Source organism: Salvelinus namaycush, chromosome 36, assembly GCF_016432855.1.
Source record: "Salvelinus namaycush isolate Seneca chromosome 36, SaNama_1.0, whole genome shotgun sequence".
Lineage (NCBI taxonomy): Eukaryota > Metazoa > Chordata > Actinopteri > Salmoniformes > Salmonidae > Salvelinus > Salvelinus namaycush.
Genome location: NC_052342.1, coordinates 19883079 through 19906470, shown reverse-complemented (window position 1 = coordinate 19906470; position 23392 = coordinate 19883079). Strand labels below are relative to the sequence as shown.

Below are 23392 nucleotides of genomic sequence, written 5' to 3'. Positions count from 1 at the left end.
CCTTGTCCATAGGGCATAGGTGGCCCTGGGGGAGCATTTCCAGCTCCGGGCTAGTGGTACTGTGGCTGAGTTTCCTCTTCTTCTGCCAGACCCAAAGTTTCCTCTGCCCCTGTTGTAACCTTTTCCTCTTCCATTTCTCCCACACTGCGAACTCGCATGCCCCAACTGCCCACAGGTCCATCATTGAGTGCTGTTCCAGACACAAAGGGCTCTGACGGGCCCACCTCCTCTTCCAGTCCATGTTTGTGAGTCACCATAAGGTTGAGTGGTGAAAAGCACATACCCTGCAGGCACCAGGTTCACGGGTGTGACTGATGTGACTGTGGGGGAGCTGCAGGCTGTGGTTGTGGTGAGCCTGTAGAAACAACTTTGAGCAGCCATCATATTGTGAGTAAAACCACCACTTCCTTTCTCGATCTGTGCAAGCCGGGCCTTCTTCAGTGCAGTGTCTAGTCCTCCTTTTCTCTGAATTATCTCCTTGACTATATCCAACCTAGTCTTGTACAGGCTTCATTGCTCCTATCTCCTCATTCTGGTTTGACTGTGCCATGGTGCTCCGGCTTTTTATTTAGATAGTCTGCGTGTAATGTGTCTTCCAATTTCTATAGGGTTATCCTAAAGTGGGTGTAATATGTATGAATATTTCTATATCTCCTTTCAGTGTGTGTTCAACAACAGTAGGTGATACTGTAATCCTAATTCTACGCTCACTTAATCCAGGCTATAGTAAATGGTTCTACTAAATTCAAATATATTTCACACACGGGCCTCAGAGACAACCGCATGATAGACTTCAATTCCTAATATTATATCTTAAGGGTGTAGAGTAACAGTAATATGTTATTCACCAGTGCCCCCTTGGTGATAGCGTCACTAAGTAATTTTCTTTGAAAATCTCTACAGAACACAACTTCCTTGTAATAATTGTACCGGTATATTAAAGGTTGTACATCTCCTACACTGTCCTATGGTAGGAAAATGTCACTAACAAATATGTTCAACCTTTTATTGTAACGATTGTCCTCCTCCTCTTCTTCCGAAGAGGAGGAGTAGGGATTGGACCAAAGCGCAGCGTATGTTGAATCCATATAGATTTATTTACAGACGAAGACGAAACACGAAAAACACTTGAATAAACTACAAAACAAATAAACGATGTAGACAGACCTGAACTAGAGAACTTACATAAACACGAAGAACGCATGAACAGGTACAGACTACACAAACGAACGAACAAACGAAACAGTCCCGTGTGGTGCACAGACACAAACACGGAAGACACTCACCCACAAACAAACAGTGTGAACAACCTACCTATATATGGTTCTCAATCAGAGGAAACATCAAACACCTGTCCCTGATTGAGAACCATATAAGGCTAATTACCAATGACCTAAACATAGAAACACAAAACATAGAATGCCCACCCCAACTCACGCCCTGACCAACTAAACACATACAAAAACAAGAGAAAACAGGTCAGGAACGTGACATTTATTCAAATAACTTCTGTCCTACTCTTAACTTTTTATTCCACCATTGGGCCATTACCTACGTTCAAGACAAATGGGAACTCGGAAAAAAAATTGCTCCGACTGGGAAAAATAGTTTTCAACGGTCATCCAACTCGGAATTCCAAGTCAGAAACTCAGGCATCTTTCTAGAACTCCGACTTTCTGACCTGATGATCGCTGACATCATGATTGACCTTGTTTTTTTCCCCAAGTTCCAATTTGTCTTGAAAGCACCATAACTCATGACTAACTCCATGTACCATGCATGAATTAAATGACTGAGCCACGAGTTGAGGAACAATGAAATCAGAACCCCCCCCCCTTTTCATTTGAGGAAGAATACTGATTAAATATTTTATTATAGAAATGTTTTTGTGTGTTAAATAAATGTAATGTTAAAGTATCACTACACATTTAGTAATCACAGAATCCATTTTAAACTATTCACACAGTTTCACTTTTGTATAACTTAATACAATTATTCTATCAACAGGAATGGTAAAAAGGTGCTTTTGGTTATGCATTGATTAGCACACCAAAGTTGGCATAAACGATAAGTAATACAATTAAACTAAAAGCCTGTTTCACACCATAGCCTACTGAATTTGTAAGAAAACATTGATTTCGGCAAAAATTCAAACGTGGCACTGACTCGCCCATGGATTGATGGTTCAGCATTGTCTCAATGAAGAGTTTGGCGATCGACAAGCCACGTGCAACATGCACGCGCAGTTACAAGCCTGCTAGAGACGAGCAATATCCACTTTCATAGTATGGATGAAGCCTGAGCTGGAATGTGAAGCTAACTGAAGCTGGTAGGCTTTAGAAAACCCTGAATAGATCTAGCTTTCTTCGTAGGATACCGCTCAGCTCAGGCTTCATCCGTACTATGGTGGATATTGCTCGTCCGCCTCCCACTAACTGTAGCAGGCTTGTAACTGGCTTGTAGCAGGCTTGTAATAAAATATTGAATCAGTCGTCTTCCTCAAATGAAGGGGATGATGAATCTTTGCAAGAGGGATGGACTCTGATTTAATTTGTCCTCAACTTGCGGTTCAGTCGTTTCATTCAGGGTAAGTGGAGTTAGCCCTGAGTTAGCCTGCCCCGGAGCAGATTAGTTCTGAAGGATTCATTGCCGTAGAAGTTTACCTGGCTAAAAGATGAGCCACTTTCGAATGACAGGTTATCCCGAGTTGAACTCAAGAGTTGAACAAAGTTACCTGCTAATTCCTCAAACCTGCTTCGTAGGAGACCCCTCAGGCAGAGCGCGAGACTGAACCCAGCTGAACTTAGCTAGAAGGGATAGGATTAACACTACCACCACCTGATACCCCATCGGTGTTATCGCTACCCAATACTGTAGTGTTTGATTGCTGCATGGGGTCTTCTTGGTTCAGCTGCCTTCTTGCAGTCTAACATTACCACCCACAAGAGTCCATGTATAACTGAAACACAGAAAAATGTATATCAACATATATAATACTATATAATATTACATGTGTAAATGACCTGCATAATGTACATTAATTACTGAATGCATGATGACCATACATTTCAAAAAATCCAAAGGTCTCCGTCACTCCCAACGCCGAACATCCGGGATGACTTCAGTGTGTGTCTCAAATAGCACCAAACCACTACATAGTGCACTATTTTTTAACAGAACTTTGTGGACCCTGGTCAAAAGAAGTGCACTACATAGGGAATAGGGTGCCGTTTGAAGCAACCTTCAGTTCAAGCAGTAGCAGCATCAGTGGACTAGGTGCTAATTCTCTGTGGCAGAGTTCAACGGGAGTTCAATGTGGTGTGATAAGGGGGGGAAGGCTACAGCAGGCCTTTAGCACTTGTAGTGGAGGATGTCTACTCTCCAACTGTGACAGGCAGTGCAGGCCGGAGTAGGGCGTCCCTGAGGGGAAACATTCAGAGCAGCGCACATAGAAATACAATGAATAGAGCAGACAGTTATCACTTCTAGTAAAGGGTGTCTCCGTGTGGCTGGCCTGGGGTGAAACGTTCAAAGCACTGGGCTTGGGTGAAATGTTCAGAGCACTGCATGTAGAAATGTGACATATAGAACATGACAGACAAGACAATCCTATCTGTTCTATCTAATGCTTTTCCATGTGAACAATCTGTAACAAACCTTTCTGATTAGGCAGCGCTCATTGAGGTGAAACGTTCCCAACGCACAATTCTACATCCACGTAGAAATGTGATGTATAGAGCATGACAGACAAGACAATCCCTATCTGTATTTTCTATAATGTTGAATCTTTCTGACAGACTCTCGGATATAAATGTATTGAATAGAGCTGGCATGATTACATGACAAGATATTGTCAACAAAATATATTTAGATCTGAACGTTGTGTAACATTGCCATCCACAGGTCTAGCCTACTCAGACAGTTTGACTGAGGATGCAACAGGCCTAGCCTACTGAGACAGTTTGACTGAGGATGCAACAGGTCTAGCCTACTCAGACAGTTAAACTGAGGATGCAACAGGCCTAGCCTACTCAGACAGTTAAACTGAGGATGCAACAGGTCTAGCCTACTCAGACAGTTTGACTGAGGATGCAACAGGTCTAGCCTACTCAGACAGTTAAACTGAGGATGCAACAGGCCTAGCCTACTCAGACAGTTAAACTGAGGATGCAACAGGCCTAGCCTACTCAGACAGTTAAACTGAGGATGCAACAGGTCTAGCCAGCTCAGACAGTTAAACTGAGGATGCAACAGGCCTAGCCTACTCAGACAGTTAAACTGAGGATGCAACAGGCCTAGCCTACTCAGACAGTTAAACTGAGGATGCAACAGGCCTAGCCTACTCAGACAGTTAAACTGAGGATGCAACAGGCCTAGCCTACTCAGACAGTTAAACTGAGGATGCAACAGGCCTAGCCTACTCAGACAGTTAAACTGAGGATGCAATAGGCCTAGCCTACTCAGACAGTTAAACTGAGGATGCAACAGGCCTAGCCTACTCAGACAGTTAAACTGAGGATGCAACAGGTCTAGCCTACTCAGACAGTTAAACTGAGGATGCAACAGGCCTAGCCTACTCAGACAGTTAAACTGAGGATGCAATAGGCCTAGCCTACTCAGACAGTTAAACTGAGGATGCAACAGGCCTAGCCTACTCAGACAGTTAAACTGAGGATGCAACAGGTCTAGCCTACTCAGACAGTTAAACTGAGGATGCAACAGGCCTAGCCTACTCAGACAGTTTTACTGAGGATGCAACAGGCCTAGCCTACTCAGACAGTTTGACTGAGGATGCACCAGGCCTAGCCTACTCAGACAGTTAAACTGAGGATGCAATAGGCCTAGCCTACTCAGACAGTTAAACTGAGGATGCAACAGGCCTAGCCTACTCAGACAGTTAAACTGAGGATGCAACAGGTCTAGCCTACTCAGACAGTTAAACTGAGGATGCAACAGGCCTAGCCTACTCAGACAGTTTTACTGAGGATGCAACAGGCCTAGCCTACTCAGACAGTTTGACTGAGGATGCACCAGGCCTAGCCTACTCAGACAGTTAAACTGAGGATGCAACAGGTCTAGCCTACTCAGACAGTTAAACTGAGGATGCAACAGGTCTAGCCTACTCAGACAGTTAAACTGAGGATGCAACAGGCCTAGCCTACTCAGACAGTTTTACTGAGGATGCAACAGGTCTAGCCTACTCAGACAGTTAAACTGAGGATGCAACAGGTCTAGCCTACTCAGACAGTTAAACTGAGAATGCAACAGGTCTAGCCTACTCAGACAGTTAGACTGAGGATGCAACAGGTCTAGCCTACTCAGACAGTTTGACTGAGGATGCAACAGGCCTAGCCTACTCAGACAGTTAAACTGAGGATGCAACAGGTCTAGCCTACTCAGACAGTTTGACTGAGGATGCAACAGGCCTAGCCTACTCAGACAGTTAAACTGAGGATGCAACAGGTCTAGCCTACTCAGACAGTTAAACTGAGGATGCAACAGGTCTAGCCTACTCAGACAGTTTGACTGAGGATGTAACAGGTCTAGCCTACTCAGACAGTTAAACTGAGGATGCAACAGGTCTAGCCTACTCAGACAGTTAAACTGAGGATGCAACAGGTCTAGCCTACTCAGACAGTTAACCTGAGGATGCAACAGGCCTAGCCTACTCAGACAGTTAAACTGAGGATGCAACAGGTCTAGCCTACTCAGACAGTTTGACTGAGGATGCAACAGGCCTAGCCTACTCAGACAGTTAAACTGAGGATGCAACAGGCCTAGCCTACTCAGACAGTTAAACTGAGGATGCAATAGGCCTAGCCTACTCAGACAGTTTGACTGAGGATGCAACAGGTCTAGCCTACTCAGACAGTTAAACTGAGGATGCAACAGGCCTAGCCTACTCAGACAGTTAAACTGAGGATGCAACAGGCCTAGCCTACTCAGACAGTTAAACTGAGGATGCAACAGGCCTAGCAATAGAAAGACAGAGAGAGAGACAGAGAGAAAGAGAGTGAGTTAGAGGGCGAGAAAAAGAGAGTGTGACAGAGAGAGAGACAGAGAGAGTGAGAGACAGAGAGAGTGAGACAGAGAGAGTGAGACAGAGAGAGTGAGACAGAGAGAGAGAGACAGAGAGACAGAGAGAAAAAGAAAGAAAGAGAGCGAGAAGAGAGAGAGAGAGAGAGTGAGAAAGGGAAGAGAGAGGGGTAGAGAGGGAGAGAGAGAAAGAGAGGGGTAGAGAGAGAGAGCGATAGTGTCACGCCCTGACCTTAGATATCTCTGTTTTTCTATATATTTTGGTTAGGTCAGGGTGTGACTAGGGTGGGTACGCTAGTTTGTATGTCTAGGGTTTTTGTATGTCTAGGGTTTTGTATGTCTAGGGGTGTTGTATGTTTAGGTTGGCCTGATATGGTTCCCAATCAGAGACAACGATAAACAGCTGTCTCTGATTGGGAACCATATCAGGCCAACATAAACTGAGGATGCAACCTAACCTACAGTTAGGTAGCCATTTTCCTCGTTTGTGTTGTGGGATCTTGTCTACATTGAGTTGCCTGAGTGCACACCTGTAGCTTCACGTTTCGTTTCGTTCCTTCCTTCCTTCCTTCCTTCCTTCGTTCGTTCGTTCGGTTGGTTGGTTGGTGTTTTGTTAGGTGAGTTTCGGTTTATTAAAAGTATGTGGAACTCTACAGAGACTCTACTCTAGAGATAAAGCCCTTGGAATTGAATGGGCGGTGATAGTCAAACCAGTCAACGTTTATGTTCAACATAAAGTAAGTTTATGCCAAATTGTTCTTACTCAGGCAGTCGCCTGAGACCTTCACCAGGGATCACAACAGCACATAGACCTAGTAATACTGGGCCATAGGATCAGTCTAAACTAGATTAGACCCATCTGATTGACCAAATGCCCGGCCATAAACTGTCGAATGCCCAGAAGATTTGGACAACACAGAGGGGATAGCCACATAGCCTAGTCAGTGATTGATCGATTCACCAGGACATTTATTGATTGCCTGATGTAATCAAATTAGTGACAAATCAATAATAGACTCATACACTCAGACCCAGCCACACAATGACTAGACCAGCTAGTGTAATGGCTAGCTGACTGTCTGACCCAGCCACACAATGACAATCTACTGTATATACAGTTGAAGTAGGAAGTTTACATACACTTAGGTTGGAATCATTAAAACTAGTTTTTCAACCACTCCACAAATGTCTTGTTAACAAACTATAGTTTTGGCAAGTCCGTTGTGTCATGCACAAAGTAGATGTCCTAAGTCATTTTTCCAACAATTGTTTACAGACAGATTACTTCACTTATAATTCCCTGTATCACAATTCCAGTGGGTCAGAAGTTTACATACACTAAGTTGACTGTGCCTTTAAATAGCTTGTAAAATTCCAGAAAATGATGTCATGGCTTTAGAAGCTTCTGATAGGCTAATTGACATCATTTGAGTCAATTGGAGGTGTACCTGTGGATGTATTTCAAGGCCTACCTTCAAACTTGGTGCCTCTTTCCTTGACATCATGGGAAAATCAAAAGAAATCAGCCAAGACCTCAGAAAAACAATTGTAGACCTCCACAAGTCTGGTTCATCCTCGGGAGCAATTTCCAAACGCCTGAAGGTACCACGTTCATCTGTACAAACAATAGTACGCAAGTATAAACACCATGGGACCACGCAGCCATCATACTGTTCAGGAAGGAGATGTGTTCTGTCTCCTAGAGATGAACGTACTTTGGTGTGAAAAGTGCAAATCAATCCCAGAACAACAGCAAAGGACCTTGTGAAGATGCTGGAGGTAACAGGTACAAAAGTATCTATATCCACAGTAAAACGAGTCCTATATCGACATAACCTGAAAGGCCGCTCAGCAAGGAAGAAGCCACTGCTCCAAAAACGCCATGAAAAAGCTAGACTACGGTTTGCAACTGCACATGGGGACAAAGATCGTACTTTTTGGAGAAATGTCCTCTGGTCTGATGAAACAAAAATAGAACTGTTTGGCCATAATGACCATCATTATGTTTGGAGGAAAAAGGGGGACGCTTGCAAGCCGAAGAACACCATCCCAACCGTGAAGCACGGGGGTGGCAGCATCATGTTGTGGGGGTGCTTTGCTGCAGGAAGGACTGGTGCACTTCACAAAATAGATGGCTTCATGAGGCAGGAAAAGTATGTGGATATATTGAAGCAACATCTCAAGACATCAATCAGGAAGTTAAAACTTGGGTTGCAAATGGGTCTTCCAAATGGACAATGACACCAAGCATTCTTCCAAAGTTGTGGCAAAATAGCTTAAGGACAACAAAGTCAAGGTATTGGAGTGGCCATCACAAAGCGCTGACCTCAATCCTATAGAAAATTTGTGGGCAGAACTGAAAAAGCGTGTGCGAGCAAGGAGGCTTACAAACCTGACTCAGTTACACCAGCTCTGTCAGGAGGAATGGGCCAAAATTCACCCAACTTATTGTGGGAAGCTTGTAGAAGGCTACCTGAAACGTTTGACCCAAGTTAAAACAATAAAGGCAATGCTACTGAAGGATTAAAATTGATTATGGGGGTCTTCTAAAGACCTTACGTGCCACCGTTTGCTTACGTGCCATTGTACTTATGCTCACTGTATAGCTGAATATTGAGGCCTCTGTCGGTGTCTAGGTCTCTGCCAAATCCTGCAGCCCCGCGTCTGTGAGAGAAGGTGAGAAAAGGGACTCAGGGTGACAGCGAGACACAGAGAGACAGCGTCTTCTTTTCTCTAAAACAAGGGCAGATTTGCATGCCACTAAAACAGGTTCTCAGAAACCTTGTGTTAAGATTAACTTGTTCTTTTAGCTGCACATGCAGGGTTTGACAGGAGATCATACCATAGGGTGTGGGGTAAATAAGATGCTGTCTTTTGTTCAGGGCAGAACTCAGGAGATACATCAGTTGTATGTCGGATGTTTGATCTTTGACTTCTGTCTACAGCTGTATTCTAATTAAAATATCTTAATTTTATATATGCACATTTTGAGTGTTCCTTATTTGTTAAGTAAATAACTGAGCCCAGAAAAGTGGAACCAACATTTGTCGAGCTTGCCAGGAGGGAGTGAGTGTAACACTACTGGACGGAACCTGAACCCCCCCTTCTCTGATCACCAAATTATAAGGTAAGCAGACACCTGTTATATCGAAGTCTGTAATTTAGAAGAAGTGGGTGTTCAGCGTTTCGCTGGTATGTAAAAGCACCACCTCCCTCTTGTAATTATAAAAATAATGGAACCTAAAATGTGTATGTATAAGTCAATGAATGTATGGTAATTGTTATATGTCAATGTATGTTATATGTATTAAGAACAGGTGACACCTGGAAGATAGATTGTTTAGTTAGGGAGCAGAAGCTGTATCCAGCGTGAACAGTTCTGGAACAGGTGATAACAGAATGACACCTGGAAGATAGAAATAATATGTTGTCTGTCCTTATGTGTTTGGTGTGAGTGAAATGCACAGTGGGTGAGGAGATAAACAAATCGAGAATTGGTTATTTGGTCTGAGGACTGAGAGTCGTTATAAGTGGATTTTTGATAAAGAGAGTTTCAAGTTCCTTGGTGTCCACATCACCAACAAACTATCATGGTCCAAACACACCAAGACAGTCGTGAAGAGGACACAACAACACCTTTTCCCCCTCAGGAGACTGAAAATATTTGGCATGGGTCCCCAGATCCTCAAAATTATACAGCTGCACCATCGAGAGCATCCTGACCGGTTGCATCACCGCCTGGTATAAGGCGCTACAGAGGGTAGTGCGTACGGCCCAGTATATCACAGGGGCCAAGCTTCCTGATATCCAGGACCTATATAGTAGGCGGTGTCAGAGGAAGGCCCCAAAAATTGTCCTCGACTCCAGTCACCCAAGTCATAGACTGTTCTCTCTGCTACCGCGGGGTAAGCGGTACCGGAGCGCCAAGTCTAGAAACATAAGGCTCCTTAACAGCTTCTACCCCCAAGCCATAAGACTGCTGAACAACTAATGAAATGGCCACCCGGACTATTTACATTGACACCCCTGCTACTACTCGTTGTTAATTATCTATGCAAATTACCTCGACTAGCCTGTACCGCCGCACATTGACTCGGTACCGGTATGGCCTCGTTATTGTTATGTAAATGTATTGTGTTACTTTTTGATTGATTCCATTTTTTTAACTTTAGTTTATTTAGTAAATATTTTATTAACTCTTTCTTGAACTGCATTATTAGTTAATTAAGGACTTGTAAGAAAGCATTTCACGGTAAGGTCTACATCTGTATTCGGCGCATGTGACAACTACAATTTGATTTGAAAAAAAGGCCACTCTAAAATGTGCAGTTTTCTCAATCAACACAATGCTACAGATGTCTTAAGTTTTGAGGGAGTGTGCAATTGGCATGCTGACTGCAGGAATGTCCACCAGAGCAGTTGACAGAGAATTGCATGTTAATTTCTTTACCATAAGCAGCCTCCAACGTGGTTTTAGAGATGTTGGCAGTATGACCTTACGGCCTCACAACCGCAGACCACGTGTAACCACGCCAGCCCAGGACCTCTTCACTTACGGGATCGTCTGACACCAGCCATGAAACTGAGGAGTATTTCCATCTGTAAATATTATTTTTTTAAAGGAAGGTCCAAAAAAATCCTTCTGATTGGCTGATCCTGGCTTCCCAGTGGGTGGGCCTGGCATTTTGTTGCTCAAAATGATAATTATTGGGCTATTAATGGGATTCAAGGAATAAAATGTTCAGTGTAAGGGACTCAAGGGAAAAAATGGGCCATTGTGTTAGAAATTCCAGAGCCGATGTCTGATCCCAGTCTGCCCCTGTTGCTATAGGATACCCCTCAGGACTCTGCTCTGCACCTCGGTTCGTTCTGTCGTGCATCATCCGAGCAAACTAACCGAAGGCTAGATCCATGACGTCAGAGCTCAACCGACTCACAGTGCAGTGGGCACAGCAATCTCTCTCTCTCTGTGTGTTACTCCCCCGCCCCTCATCACACACACACATAACGCATACCAAACTCTCTCCCCGTCCAAACATGTTTTATCCTGGAGCCATGAAGGAGCAGCCAACCAGGAAAGAAGGGCGCAAAATAAAAGCGAATTAAGCTTGAAAATCAGCACTTTGAGAGCGGCCGCGGCATGTACGCCCAATACTGTACACTACAGTCGTAAAGCAAAAACTTCTGGTATTTTATACAGGCGACAATAATACCCGTTCTACTATATCTCTCGATGGCTTGATTATTTTGAAGCCTATCGTCGGTGGTTTTCGGTCAAGGCACGGCCAGGGCTCAAGCCTTCGAGATGCACGGTGGCTGCTGCTGCCGCCAACCACTGCACCACAACACGGACACCGCCACGGGCCCAGTTCTATCATGGTGTTCAAACGGAGAGCGAGGTAAGCACACCGGGGTTATTTTCGGTCGGGAACGGGGGCTTGCATTGGCGGCGGGAGCACAACGGAGGTTGAGGACGATAGATAGGGCTTTGAAATTATGATTGAAACTGAAGCTGCGATTGATACAGTGACTGCAGCTGTGGTCCGTGCAGACAGGACCTGAAAGGAGAGAAGCCTTTGCCTTACCAAACAAAGCCCCCCCCTTTCGTTCGTGCGAGAATGTGTCTTGCTTATACCCGTCATTGAGCATTCATTGCGTTATATAATGTATGTTGACGTCTCGAAATATAGCCTAACTTCGCCTCGCCATTGGCTGCCTTGCTTGTAGCAAGTCGAATCATCATGCTTGCTTGTGTTTCAAAAATCAAATCTGTGCTTTGGTAGACACTGTTTATGATTCGGCTATCAAGCAAGATTCATTTTCAATATACACTATGCTGTTCTTGTGTAATTGTTAGCTTAATCTTTCAGCCCGGAAATCTTTGTTCTTGATTGAACTTCTGGGCACATTTAAGTATATTCCCCCCCTCTTTATAATGATTTTATTATAGTAATAAATCCGTGTATTGTAGCACTTACCGAAGTGTGGGTGGTTATACACACTGTGACAAACATTAGTGGGACAGTTGGTGAGAATGTAATAGGCTATCTAACAGTACAATGCATGTTATTGTTCTGACATTTGTTTAAGTTCTTCATGCAAAACGTCCAGTGGTGAACAGTGAGGCTTTGCACAGTCCATTGATTTAATCACAGTACCACTAAACCAGGAATGGGCATTAGTCAATTTCGGGGCAATTGTACACATTTTGCCATGGGGCATAGAGAAAGTGTTTCCGTTTTACAACAAATTTCCTGCAATTCTACACATCTTTCCATAGGGTGGAGAGAAATGTTTGCATGTTTTAATATCTGAGTAAAACAGAAAATAAATTGGGGCCGGTATTTAGACCATGATTACTTAGTTTAGATAGCTGGCCGCTAGACTAATTTACCAATCTAAAAATTGTTAGCTGACATGGGCTAATTGAGTGACTCAGTGACCGACATAAGAGAAAAAAACCATTTCGAAATTGCACCTTGTGTAGTCTACTGTTCTAACTTGCAACAGTAAATTGAGCCCAAATGAGTTCACCCCCCCTAAAAAAAATGTTTTTTTGTCTACTCCCACGATTTGCAAGCGTTGTAGCGCTGATAAATTGTCATTCACTGCTCTGTTTATAGTACAGTACACTGAGTATGAACAACATCAGACTCAGAGTGTACTGTACTAGCTGGATGATACTGGTGCTTCTCGCTGGTCATCACAACCCTCAAGTCATATTTGTTTGGTGAGCCATACAACTCCCCCTCTCTCCCCATATCTCTCTCCCAGCTCTCACACTCCCTCTTTCTGTTCTCCATATTTATTTGTCCATTCTGTCTCGCCCTCTCCCCTCCCCTTATATTAGCTTGGTGTGTTATATAATATTTGTTTGATGACCCTTGGCAATTCTCTCCCTCCCAGCCTCTGTCTCTCTCTCTCCCCAGAAGGATGCGGCTTGGGCCCATGTGGATCTGGACCCTTAAATAATAATATAACAACAATAATAATATTTATTTTTCTCTCTCTCTGTCCAGGAGGATGCGTCTTGGACTGCGGTGCTATCGGGTGGGGCCCACGTGGCTCTGGAAGGCCCTGCTGGTGTTCGTGGCCATTGCCTTCGCAGGACAGCTCCTGGGAGTCATTTACAACAAAAGGTCAGAGGTCATATAGCTTTTAGCCTGGTCACCTAGCCTGGCCACCTAACCCGGTTCCAGATCAGTTTGTGCTGTCTTGCCAACTTCTATGGCCGCACTGCAGCTTTTGTTGTTGTTCTACTTCATCACCATCATCAATCAAATCAAATGTATTTATAAAACCCTTTTCACATCAGCCAATGTCACAAAGTGCTATACAGAAACCCAGCAAGCAATGCAGGTGTAGAAGCACGGTGGCTAGGAAAAACTCCCTAGAAAGGCAGGAACCTAGGAAGAAACCTAGAGAGGAACCAGGCTCTGAGGGGTGGCCAGTCCTCTTCTGGCTGTGCCGGGTGGAGATTATAACAGTACATGGCTAAGATGTTCAAACGTTCATAGATGACCAGCAGGGTCAAATAATAATAATCACAGTGGTTGTAGAGGGTGCAACAGGTCAGCACCTCAGGAGTAAATGTCAGTTGGCTTTTCATAGCCGAGCATTCATCATCTTCTTCTTCTGTTATTACTCTATATCTGTGTTATGTTTCTATTTCATTCTGCTCTTCAATAGAACATAGATTAGAAAAGACTAAGAGGATAGAGCTGTCTCTTCTATAACTGCCTAAAGGTAGCCCATCCTCCTATAGCTCCTCCCATCAGCCTCCACTCTTTTTTTAATAAAAAAAAAATGTAACTAGGCAAGTCAGTTAAGAACAAATTCTTATTTACAATGACGGCCTATACCGGACGGTGCTGGGCCAATTGTGCGCCGCCCTATGGGGACTCCCAATCATGGCCGGTTATGATACAGCCAGGAATCAAACCAGGGTCTGTAGTGACGTCTCTAGCACTGAGATGCAGTGCCTTAGACCGCTGCGCCACTCGGGAGCCCTATGGTGGGTGCATAGACAGATAACAGGACAGACGAGGCAGAACAGAAGACAGCAGGACTGGTTGGACTGGATTTCTAGGCGGGCATGCTCTTGGTAAGACTTAGGTGTATTGCCTGGGGCTGCATAGATTGACTGTGGTTGATTTTATATTATTTCATTCACCATTTGGTTCACAGCCCATATGGGAATACAAGACACTCTTCAACAAATACTTGTGCACAAAACAACATTACAAAATAGCTTATTAGGATACAAGCTTTAGCTATATGGGCCTTGGGTTGGGTAGGTTACATTGTGTATTGCCAAAGCAGCAATACACCTTTTTCTTTTGTCATGCCAATAAATAATTTTTGAAATTGAGAAGTTGGGACACACTCCAGCGAATAGACACACTTGAATGTAATTTGTTGTTTTGTACACTAGAGAGACAGACATGTGCTTAGTTTTGTTGTTGTTGCTGCTTTTCTCCCTCTCTCTGTCCCATTCTTTCATACTCTCTCTCTTCCTCACTCTCTCAATAACTTTCTCTCTCTTCCTCACTCAACTTTCTCTCTTTCATTCTTCTCTCTTTCTCCCTTTCTGCCTGTCTTTCTCTCCACATCTGGCAGTTTTACCTAGGGGTTTTGGCTAAATCCTTCAGCCTTCTGAGGAGAACTAGCGTCCCTGCTCTCTTTCAGTGCTCCAACTGTTGTATGGATAAAAGTGTCTGCTAAATTATTACAATCTAACCTGTTTTATTGATATTCAAATGACTGTCACCCTCTCGCTGTCCTCTTTGTCCCTCTCTCTGTCCCTCTCGCTCTCTCTGTCCCTCTCGCTCTCTCTGTCCCTCTCGCTCTCTCTGTCCCTCTCGCTCTCTCTGTCCCTCTCGCTCTCTCTGTCCCTCTCGCTCTCTGTCCCTGTCTCCCAATAGCCTCCAGCAGGACAGGTTGCGGTGGTTGTTCTCGTCCGATGGCCAGGGCCCGTCTCTGGGCTCCTGTCGGCCCCGCAGCCACGTCATGTTCCTGAAAACCCACAAGACAGCCAGCAGCACCGTCCTCAACATTCTCTACCGATACGGAGAGGTACAGACTCCATCTCCACATTCAGGGAAACATTTCTGTGTTTCAAAAGAGCACAAAGCTGTGCAAAAATACTGTAAACCTCATAATAATCTGGCAATTGGATTCTTCTTCTTCTAGGAGAAGGACCTGCGCTTCGCCCTGCCTCTGGGGTATCAGTTCGACTACCCCCTCCCTTTCAACGCCCACAGGGTCAAAGGTTACAGAGGGCCCCGTGTGGCAGAATTCAGCATCATGGGAAACCACATGCGCTTCAACAAACCAGAGGTACGTTACTTCAGGGGCGTATTCATTACGTCAATTCTGTTGCAAAACGTTTTTTTAATTTTTAATTTTACCATCTTTTCTCCCCAATTTCGTGGTATCCAATTGTTAGTAATTACTATCTTGTCTCATCGCTACAACTCCCGTACGGGCTCGGGAGAGACGAAGGTCGAAAGCCATGCGTCCTCCGAAACACAACCCAACCAAGCCGCACTGCTTCTTAACACAGCGCGCCTCCAACCCGGAAGCCAGCCGCACCAATGTGTCGGAGGAAACACCGAGAACCTGGCTACCTTGGTTAGCGTGCACTGCGCCCGGCCCACCACAGGAGTCGCTGGTGCGCGATGAGACAAGGATATCCCTACCGGCCAAACCCTCCCTAACCCGGACGACGCTAGGCCAATTGTGCGTCGCCCCACGGACCTCCCGGTCGCGGCCGGCTGCGACAGAGCCTGGGGGCGAACCCAGAGTCTCTGGTGGCATAGCTAGCGCTGCGATGCAGAACAAAACAGGGAGGGACCTACCTGAATTTGTCCAATAGAAACTCTTGTTTTGCCCTTCCATTTGGTTCTTAAACGGTTTCCGCAATGAATACGCCCCAGATTACGCCCCAAAATTATAAAAGTAGAACATTTTCCACATTTTATTTGAAGTTTTAATTAGAAATACATGTTGGAATTTTATTTCTTGAGGAAATGAAATAAAATTAAAATCAAATGTTTTGGTATTGTCGTATGTTAGCAAAACACAGATTGTAATTTGCATGGAGCTGATATCTTTTGTAGGTCTGTCAGCTCCCTGGTGTTTCGTTAACTCATGTCACTGTTGGAAAAGAAAGGACTGAATGTTTAAGTTGTATGTACTGTAGGTGAATGTTTCAACAGGAGTTAGCCACGTATTGTAACTGAAGAAGGAGCGATACTGTGTGTGGGTGTGTGTATATTACTTTTGATAACAGGACACATCAGAGCTAAAACGGGTTTGTCAGTTTGAGATGACAGTGCATGCTGACATTCTGTGTCATCTGCAGTGGTGGAAAAAGTACCCAAATGTCATACTGGAGTAAAAGTATAGATACCTTAATAGAAAGCTACTCAAGTAGAAGTGAAAGTCACCCAGTAAAATACTACTTGAGTAAAAGTATAGATACAGTTGAATTTGGAAGTTTACATACACCTTAGCCAAATACATTTAAACTCAGTTTTTCACAATTCCTGACATTTAATAGTTGTAAAAATTACCTGTCTTAGGTCAGTTAGGATCACCACTTTATTTTATGAATGTGAAATGTCAGAATAATAGTACAGAGAATAATTTATTTCAGCTTTTATTTCTTTCATCACATTCCCAGTGGGTCAGAAGTTTACATACATTCAATTAGTACTTGGTAGCATTGCCTTTAAATTGTTTAACTTGGGTCAATCGTTTCGGGTAGCCTTCCACAAGCTTCCCACAATAAGTTGGGTGAATGTTGGCCCATTCCTCCTGACAGAGCTGGTGTAACTGAGTCAGGTTTGTAGGCCTCCTTGCTCGCACACACTTTTTCAGTTCTGCCCACAAATTGTCTATGGGATTGAGGTCAGGGCTTTGTGATGGCCACTCCAATACTTTGACTTTGTTGTCCTTAAGCCATTTTGCCACAACTTTGGAAGTATGCTTGGGGTCATTGTCCATTTGGAAGACCCATTTGCAACCAAGCTTTAACATCCTGACTGGTGTCTTGATATGTTGCTTCAATATATCCACATCATTTTCCTGCCTCATGATGCCATCTATTTTGTGAAGTGCACCAGTCCCTCCTGCAGCAAAGCACCCCCACAACATGATGCTGCCACCCCCGTGCTTCACGGTTGGGATGGTGTTCTTCGGCTTGCGAGCATCCCCCCTTTTCCTCCAAACATAACGATGGTCATTATGGCCAAACAGTTCTATTTTTGTTTCATCAGACCAGAGGACATTTCTCCAGAAAGTACGATCTTTGTCCCCATGTGCAGTTTCAAACCATAGTCTGGCTTTTTTTATGGCGGTTTTGGAGCAGTGGCTTCTTCCTTGCTAGGCGGCCTTTCAGGTTATGTCGATATAGGACTCGTTTTACTGTGGATATAGATGCTTTTGCACCTGTTTCCTACAGCATCTTCACAAGGTCCTTTGCTGTTTTTCTGGGATCGATTTGCACTTTTCGCACCAAAGTACGTTCATCTCTAGGAGACAGAACGCGTCTCCTTCCTGAGCTGTATTATGGCTGCATGGTCCCATGGTGTTTATACTTGCGTACTATTGTTTGAATAGATGAACGTGGTACCTTCAGACATTTGAATGAAAAAGGAAACAACACACTGCTCTTGATAGTATCACTGATCTTTAATAAGCTTTACGTATCGGCCTCATGGCCTTCGTCAGAGCTTTTGTGAATTTAAAAAAAATTAGCACCCTTATGTAGACCTAGCCCAGTTCTACAATTTTTTTCTGAGGTTTTGGCTGATTTCTTTTGATTTTCCCATCATGTCAAGCAAAGAGGCACTGAGTTTGAAGGTAGGTCTTGAAATATATCCACAGGTACACCTCCAATAGGCTAATTGACATCATTTGAGTCAATCAGAAGCTTCTAAAGCCATGACATAATTTTCTGGAATATTCCAAGCTGTTCAAAGGCACAGTCAACTTAGTGTATGTAAACTTCTGACCCACTGGAATTGTGATACAGTGAAATAATCTGTCTGTAAACAATTATTGGAAAAATTACTTGTCATGCACAAAGTAGATGTCCCAACCAACTTGCCAAAACTATAGTTTGTTAATGTAACAGTATAGCTTTCGTCCGTCCCCTCGCCCCGACCCGGGCTCAAACCAGGGACCCTCTGCACACATCAACAACTGACACCCACGAAGCATCGTTACCCATCGCGCCACAAAAGCCCCGGCCCTTGCAGAGCAAGGGGAACAACTACTTCAGGTCTCAGAGCGAGTGACGTCACCGATTGAAACGCTATTAGCGCGCACCACCGCTAACTAGCTAGCCATTTCACATCGGTTACATTAACAAGAAATTTGTGAAGTGGTTGAAAAACGACGTTTTTGACTCCAACCTAAGTGTATGTAAACTTCCGACTTCAACTGTACCTTAATAGAAAGTTACTCAAGTAAAAGAGAGTTACCCAGTAAAATACTACTCGAGTAAAAGTATTTGGTTCTAAATATACCTAAGTATCAAAAGTAAATGTAATTGATTAAATATACTTCAGAATCAAAAGTAAAAGTTAAAATAATTTCAAATTCCTTATATTAAGCAAAGCAGACGTCACCATTTTCTTGTTTTGAAAATGTACGGATGGCCAGGGGCACACTCTGCATTTGTGTTTAGTGAGTCTGCCAGATCAGAGGCAGTAGGGATGACCACGTATTCTCTTGATAAGTGTGTGAATTTGAATATTTTCCTGTCCTGCTAAGCATTCAAAATGTAACGAGTACTTTTGGGTGTCAAGAAAAATGTCATGATTTCATTAAAATAACATCCTATCTAACAGTTTGACGATGGCATCCGTCACTCATTTTCTTTCTCCATGACCTTTGACCCCTCTAACCTCTCACCTCTCTTCTTTTGCGGTCTACTACAGGTAGGGAAGGTGATGCCAGCCGACACCTTCTATTTCTCCATCCTTCGTGACCCTGTAGCGCTCACCGAGTCGTCCTACGCCTACTACAAATCCGTTGCCCCTGCCTTCAGGAAAGCCAAAGGTACATATCAAATCATAGTGCATAGGCCTCCGGAGTGGCGCAGCGGTGTCACTAAAGACCCAGGTTCGATCCCAGGCTGTGTCGCAGCCGTCTGCGACCGGGAGACGCATGAGGCGGTGCACAATTGGCCCAGCGTCGTCCGGGTTAGGGGAGGGTTTGGCCATCCGGGATGTCGTTGTCTCATCGCGCTCTAGCGACTCCTTGTGGCGGGCCAGGCGCATGCACGCTGACTTCGGTGTTCCCTCCGACACATTGGAGCGTCTGGCTTCCGGGTTAAGCGAGCAGTGTGTCAAGAAGCAGTGCGGCTTGGCAGGGTCTTTTTTCGGAGGATGCATGGCTCTTGACCTTCGCCTTTCCCGAGTCCGTATTGGAGTTGCAGCGATTGGACAAGACTGCTAATTGGATGTCACGAAATTGGGGAAGAAAAAGGGGTAAAAAGTACAAAAATGTAAAATTAAATAACAGCATACAACAATATTTTAAACTACCTAATTAAAAAATCCATACTTGGAGTCAGTCAGGGTCTGGGTCAATTCTATTTCAATTCCAGTCAATTCAGAATGTTAACCAAATTCAAATTCCACATTTTCCTCATTGAAAAGCATTTAAGAGATTTTAAATTGGAATTTCAGTGTACTTCCTGAATTGACTGGAATTGATCCCAATGCTAGTATCGATATAATATCGTCCAAAATAACATTGAGATATGTAAATGTATAGACCCCCCCCCCCCCCCCCCCATCACCAATGTATATAGAGTCTGGATGCTATCAAATGAATAGCCTCATTGAGGACATTTTAGGTTTTCTAATCTTAATCTAATCTTAATCTGACAGGCCTGGGAGACTTCGCAGACAACCCCTGGAAGTACTACGACCCCCGTCTCCATAACAACCACTACGCTCGCAACCTGCTGTGGTTCGACTTCGGCCTGGACCACAACGCCAACTTCTCCACCTCACTGGCGCAACGAGGTGAAGTGGCCATCCGACGTGCCTTCAAACTCATCCTGGTCTCGGAGCACTTCGACGAATCCATGGTACTGCTCCGCCACGCCCTCTGTTGGCCTCTGGACGCTGTCGTCTCCTTTAGCCTGAACGCCCGGCAGCAAAAGTCCAGTGGAAGCCGCTCCTGGGTGGATAAAGCGGCCGCTGCTCAGCCCCCCGCCAAGGCTCTCACAGACAACCAACGCCAGAAGCTCCGGGAGTGGAACGCCCTGGACTGGCACCTCTATCAGGCGTTCAACCGCTACTTCTGGGACGAAGTGGATCGCTTTGGGAGAGCCAGAATGGACCAAGAGGTCGTTCTACTCCGGACCCGCCGGGAGTTGCTGGCTAAGGCTTGCCTGAGGGAAGGCGGGAAGCCGGTAGAGGCAAGCCGCATCCGAGACAAGAACATCAGGCCCTTCCAGAGCGGCTTGGTGAAGATCCTAGGATATGAGCTCCAGCCTGGGCTGGACAACGCTACCCGTCAGGCCTGTCTGAGGATGATCAGGCCGGAGATCCAGTATAAAGATCTGCTGGATGCCAGGCAGTTCCCCAGGGCAGCTCCCCAGCCTGCCCAAGCTCCGCCCCCAGCTATCCCTGCTGGGGGAGCCTACGTGAGGAAAGGCCCCTCCCAACTCAGGACAGGAGAGCTGGGAGTGGAGGGAGGAGGGAGGATGGGGGAGGAGGAGAGGGACTGGGACGGGAGTCGGTTATCTCGTAGTAGTAATAATAATAACCAAACATTGGCGCGAGATAGAGGGGGGAAAAGGAACATAAGATAGTTTTCCATCCAGAATTAATTCCAGGTGGGGAGTGGATAAGACTAAACCCCGCATGAGCCTGTGTACTCGTACTCAAGCACTTGTTGAGTATTTCTATTACTCAAGTACTACTGAAGTACTCCGAAAGACCCATTCTCCCTCCAACCCTGCTGTACCTCCACTTTATTGTACATTCCCGTTTTTCTGGCACATCTTATGACTCATTTATGAACGGTTATGACTGGTTATGACTCCCTTATGTTCATATTGACTATGTAAGGGTGCGAATTATGGGGAAGCTAAGCTTCCCTGAATGACACATGAGCTCCTCTAAAGGTAATAAAAGTCCCAAAATGTTTTTTGGGGGGGAGGGGTATTGATAATTTGACCTAGACACGCACCGACAGCAAGACGCATCAATCTTACCGCTCAGTATGTGTTGCCCATATCTGATGCTGTCGGGACCAAACAAGTATGACAGAGGGGTGGCGTTTCGCACGCTCTGATCCTTTCTCTGGTGAGATACAAGTAACTGCCAAAATAACGGAAACACCAACATCAAGTGTCTTAATAGGGCGTTGAGCCAGAACAGCTTCAATACGCATGCCGCCGTGGCATAGATTCTGGAACTCTAAGTGTCTGGAACTCTATTGGAGCGATGTGACACCATTCTTTCATGACAAATTCCATAATTTGGTGTTTTGTTGATGGCGGTGGAAAATGCTGTCTCAGGCACCACTCCAGAATCTCCCATAAGTGTTCAATTGGGTTGAGATCTGGTGACACACACACACACACACACACACAAACCCTTTAAACCCCCTATGCTCATTTGAGACCCCTTTTTCAAAATCACTGAGATCTCTTCTAGTCATGGTAGCCAAAATAATGGGCACCTGGTCATTTTTATACATGACCCTAAGCATGATGGGATGTTAATTGCTAAATTAACTTAGGAACCACACCTGTGTGGAACCACCTGCTTTCAATATACTTTGTATCCCTCATTTACTCAAGTGTTTCCTTTGCGAATTGAGGGAAAATTACTAAACTTATTTTTGTATTTTTTTTTATTGTTCACATTTTGGGGGAAACATGGCTTCCCTTGGCATCCAAGAATACATCCACTGTAGAAGACCTAATGACAATCACCAAATGTCATTACACTGATGGTGTCTGTAACAGATGTCTCTTTCTATTCATTAAATGGCGCGTGCACAGTGCACTGTTTGGATGCTGGAATTATTTTGGAGTGGAGGAACGTGCGCAGCCGCAGGTAGCCTATTTTTTGAAGTGATATGTTTGACAATCAGATGACAACTTCATGACTGGTTGTGTTCATGCCACATTAAAATGTAATACATTTTTACAGATAAATTATAATTATATCTTTACTATTAGGCCAATAAAAAAAAAAAAATCCTAGTAGAGGCTCCCCTGAATGTCACAGTATAGTTCGCTCTCTGGACTTTATGAACACTGTGGACGTGAAATGGAATTGCATTGCATTCAGTGGGCCAACTGTTGTTCAAAAAGTTTGCTTCTCTGCTTGAGATTCGGAGGTCCAACTTCTCTTGCACGATCAAATTGTCAGCATTTTTTTCGTTTTTAGAAAAATAACTTGGCTTTTACCTTTTTCTTGAATGCTAATGTTAAAACAGCAAACAGGCAGCCAGCCATAGCTACTGTAAATGCTGGGATAGGGATGATGTGAATTGCATGTTCTGACTGAGGATCGGAATGGAATCCATCCCTCTGAACACAGTGTGCCTGGCGTAGAAAATGTAGTCCATATGAAGCAGCGGAGGCTGGTGTGAGGAGGACAGCTCATAATGGCTGGAATGCAATGAAAGGAACGGCAACAATCACATGGTTTCCATGTGTTTGATAGCATTCTATTCATGCCATTACAATGAGCCTGGCCTATAATTTAAAGTGACACCAGCCTCCACTGATACAAAGCCAGCATTGAAGAGCAGTGAATCTCACAATAGGCCTTACTGTGATGTCTTCTAGAGAGATAGATGGAAAACATCTTAAAGGCACAATGCAGCCGTTTTTAATCTCAATGTCAAATCATTTCTGGCTACCAATAAGTAATAGACTTCTATTAAAAAGGGCAAAAATAGTTTCTTGATGAAAAAATTCTCAAGCTAGAATTTTGCTAGGAATGTCTGGGGGGGTGGACTGAACTAGCTGTTATTGGCAGAGAGGATTTTAACTCTTTGTTATTGTTATCTATTAAACAATTTATCGCATGGTGATGTCACCATGGAAAGCCGTAACTCCAGCCCATGCAAGCCTGCTGATTAGAAGGTCCTGTGTAGATATTTATTTTTCGACCAGCAACTATCAGGAAATAACACTGATAATAACAATGTAAAAAACTTCTACAGTGTTAGTTTCATCAGCGGTATCAATTAGATAACAGAATTTTGACTGCACTGGGCCTTTAATGTTAACACATGGTACTTTGATAGGGACCGACATGTACTGTATCTGAACTGAAGCACTGTGGTTGAATGGATAGCAAGTCTG

At 44.3% G+C, this 23392-nt stretch overlaps 1 protein-coding gene across 1 annotated transcript; it reads left to right on the top strand.

Moving 5' to 3' along the window:
- The first annotated feature begins 13884 nt into the window (after positions 1–13884).
- LOC120030464 (galactose-3-O-sulfotransferase 2-like) lies at positions 13885–20875 on the top strand. Its single transcript, XM_038975880.1, has 5 exons — positions 13885–13904; positions 14961–15111; positions 15229–15375; positions 18987–19107; positions 19944–20875. The coding sequence occupies exons 1-5, from the start codon at positions 13885–13887 to the stop codon at positions 20873–20875; spliced, it is 1371 nt and encodes a 456-aa protein (XP_038831808.1).
- Positions 20876–23392: the final 2517 nt, after the last annotated feature.

Coding starts and splice junctions, on each gene's coding strand:
- LOC120030464 (XM_038975880.1), top strand. CDS start 13,885: ATGACGGCCTATACCGGACG. Junction 13,905..14,960: donor ATGACGGCCTATACCGGACG/GTGCTGGGCCAA, acceptor GTCTCCCAATAG/CCTCCAGCAGGACAGGTTGC. Junction 15,376..18,986: donor TGCGCTTCAACAAACCAGAG/GTACGTTACTTC, acceptor GGTCTACTACAG/GTAGGGAAGGTGATGCCAGC.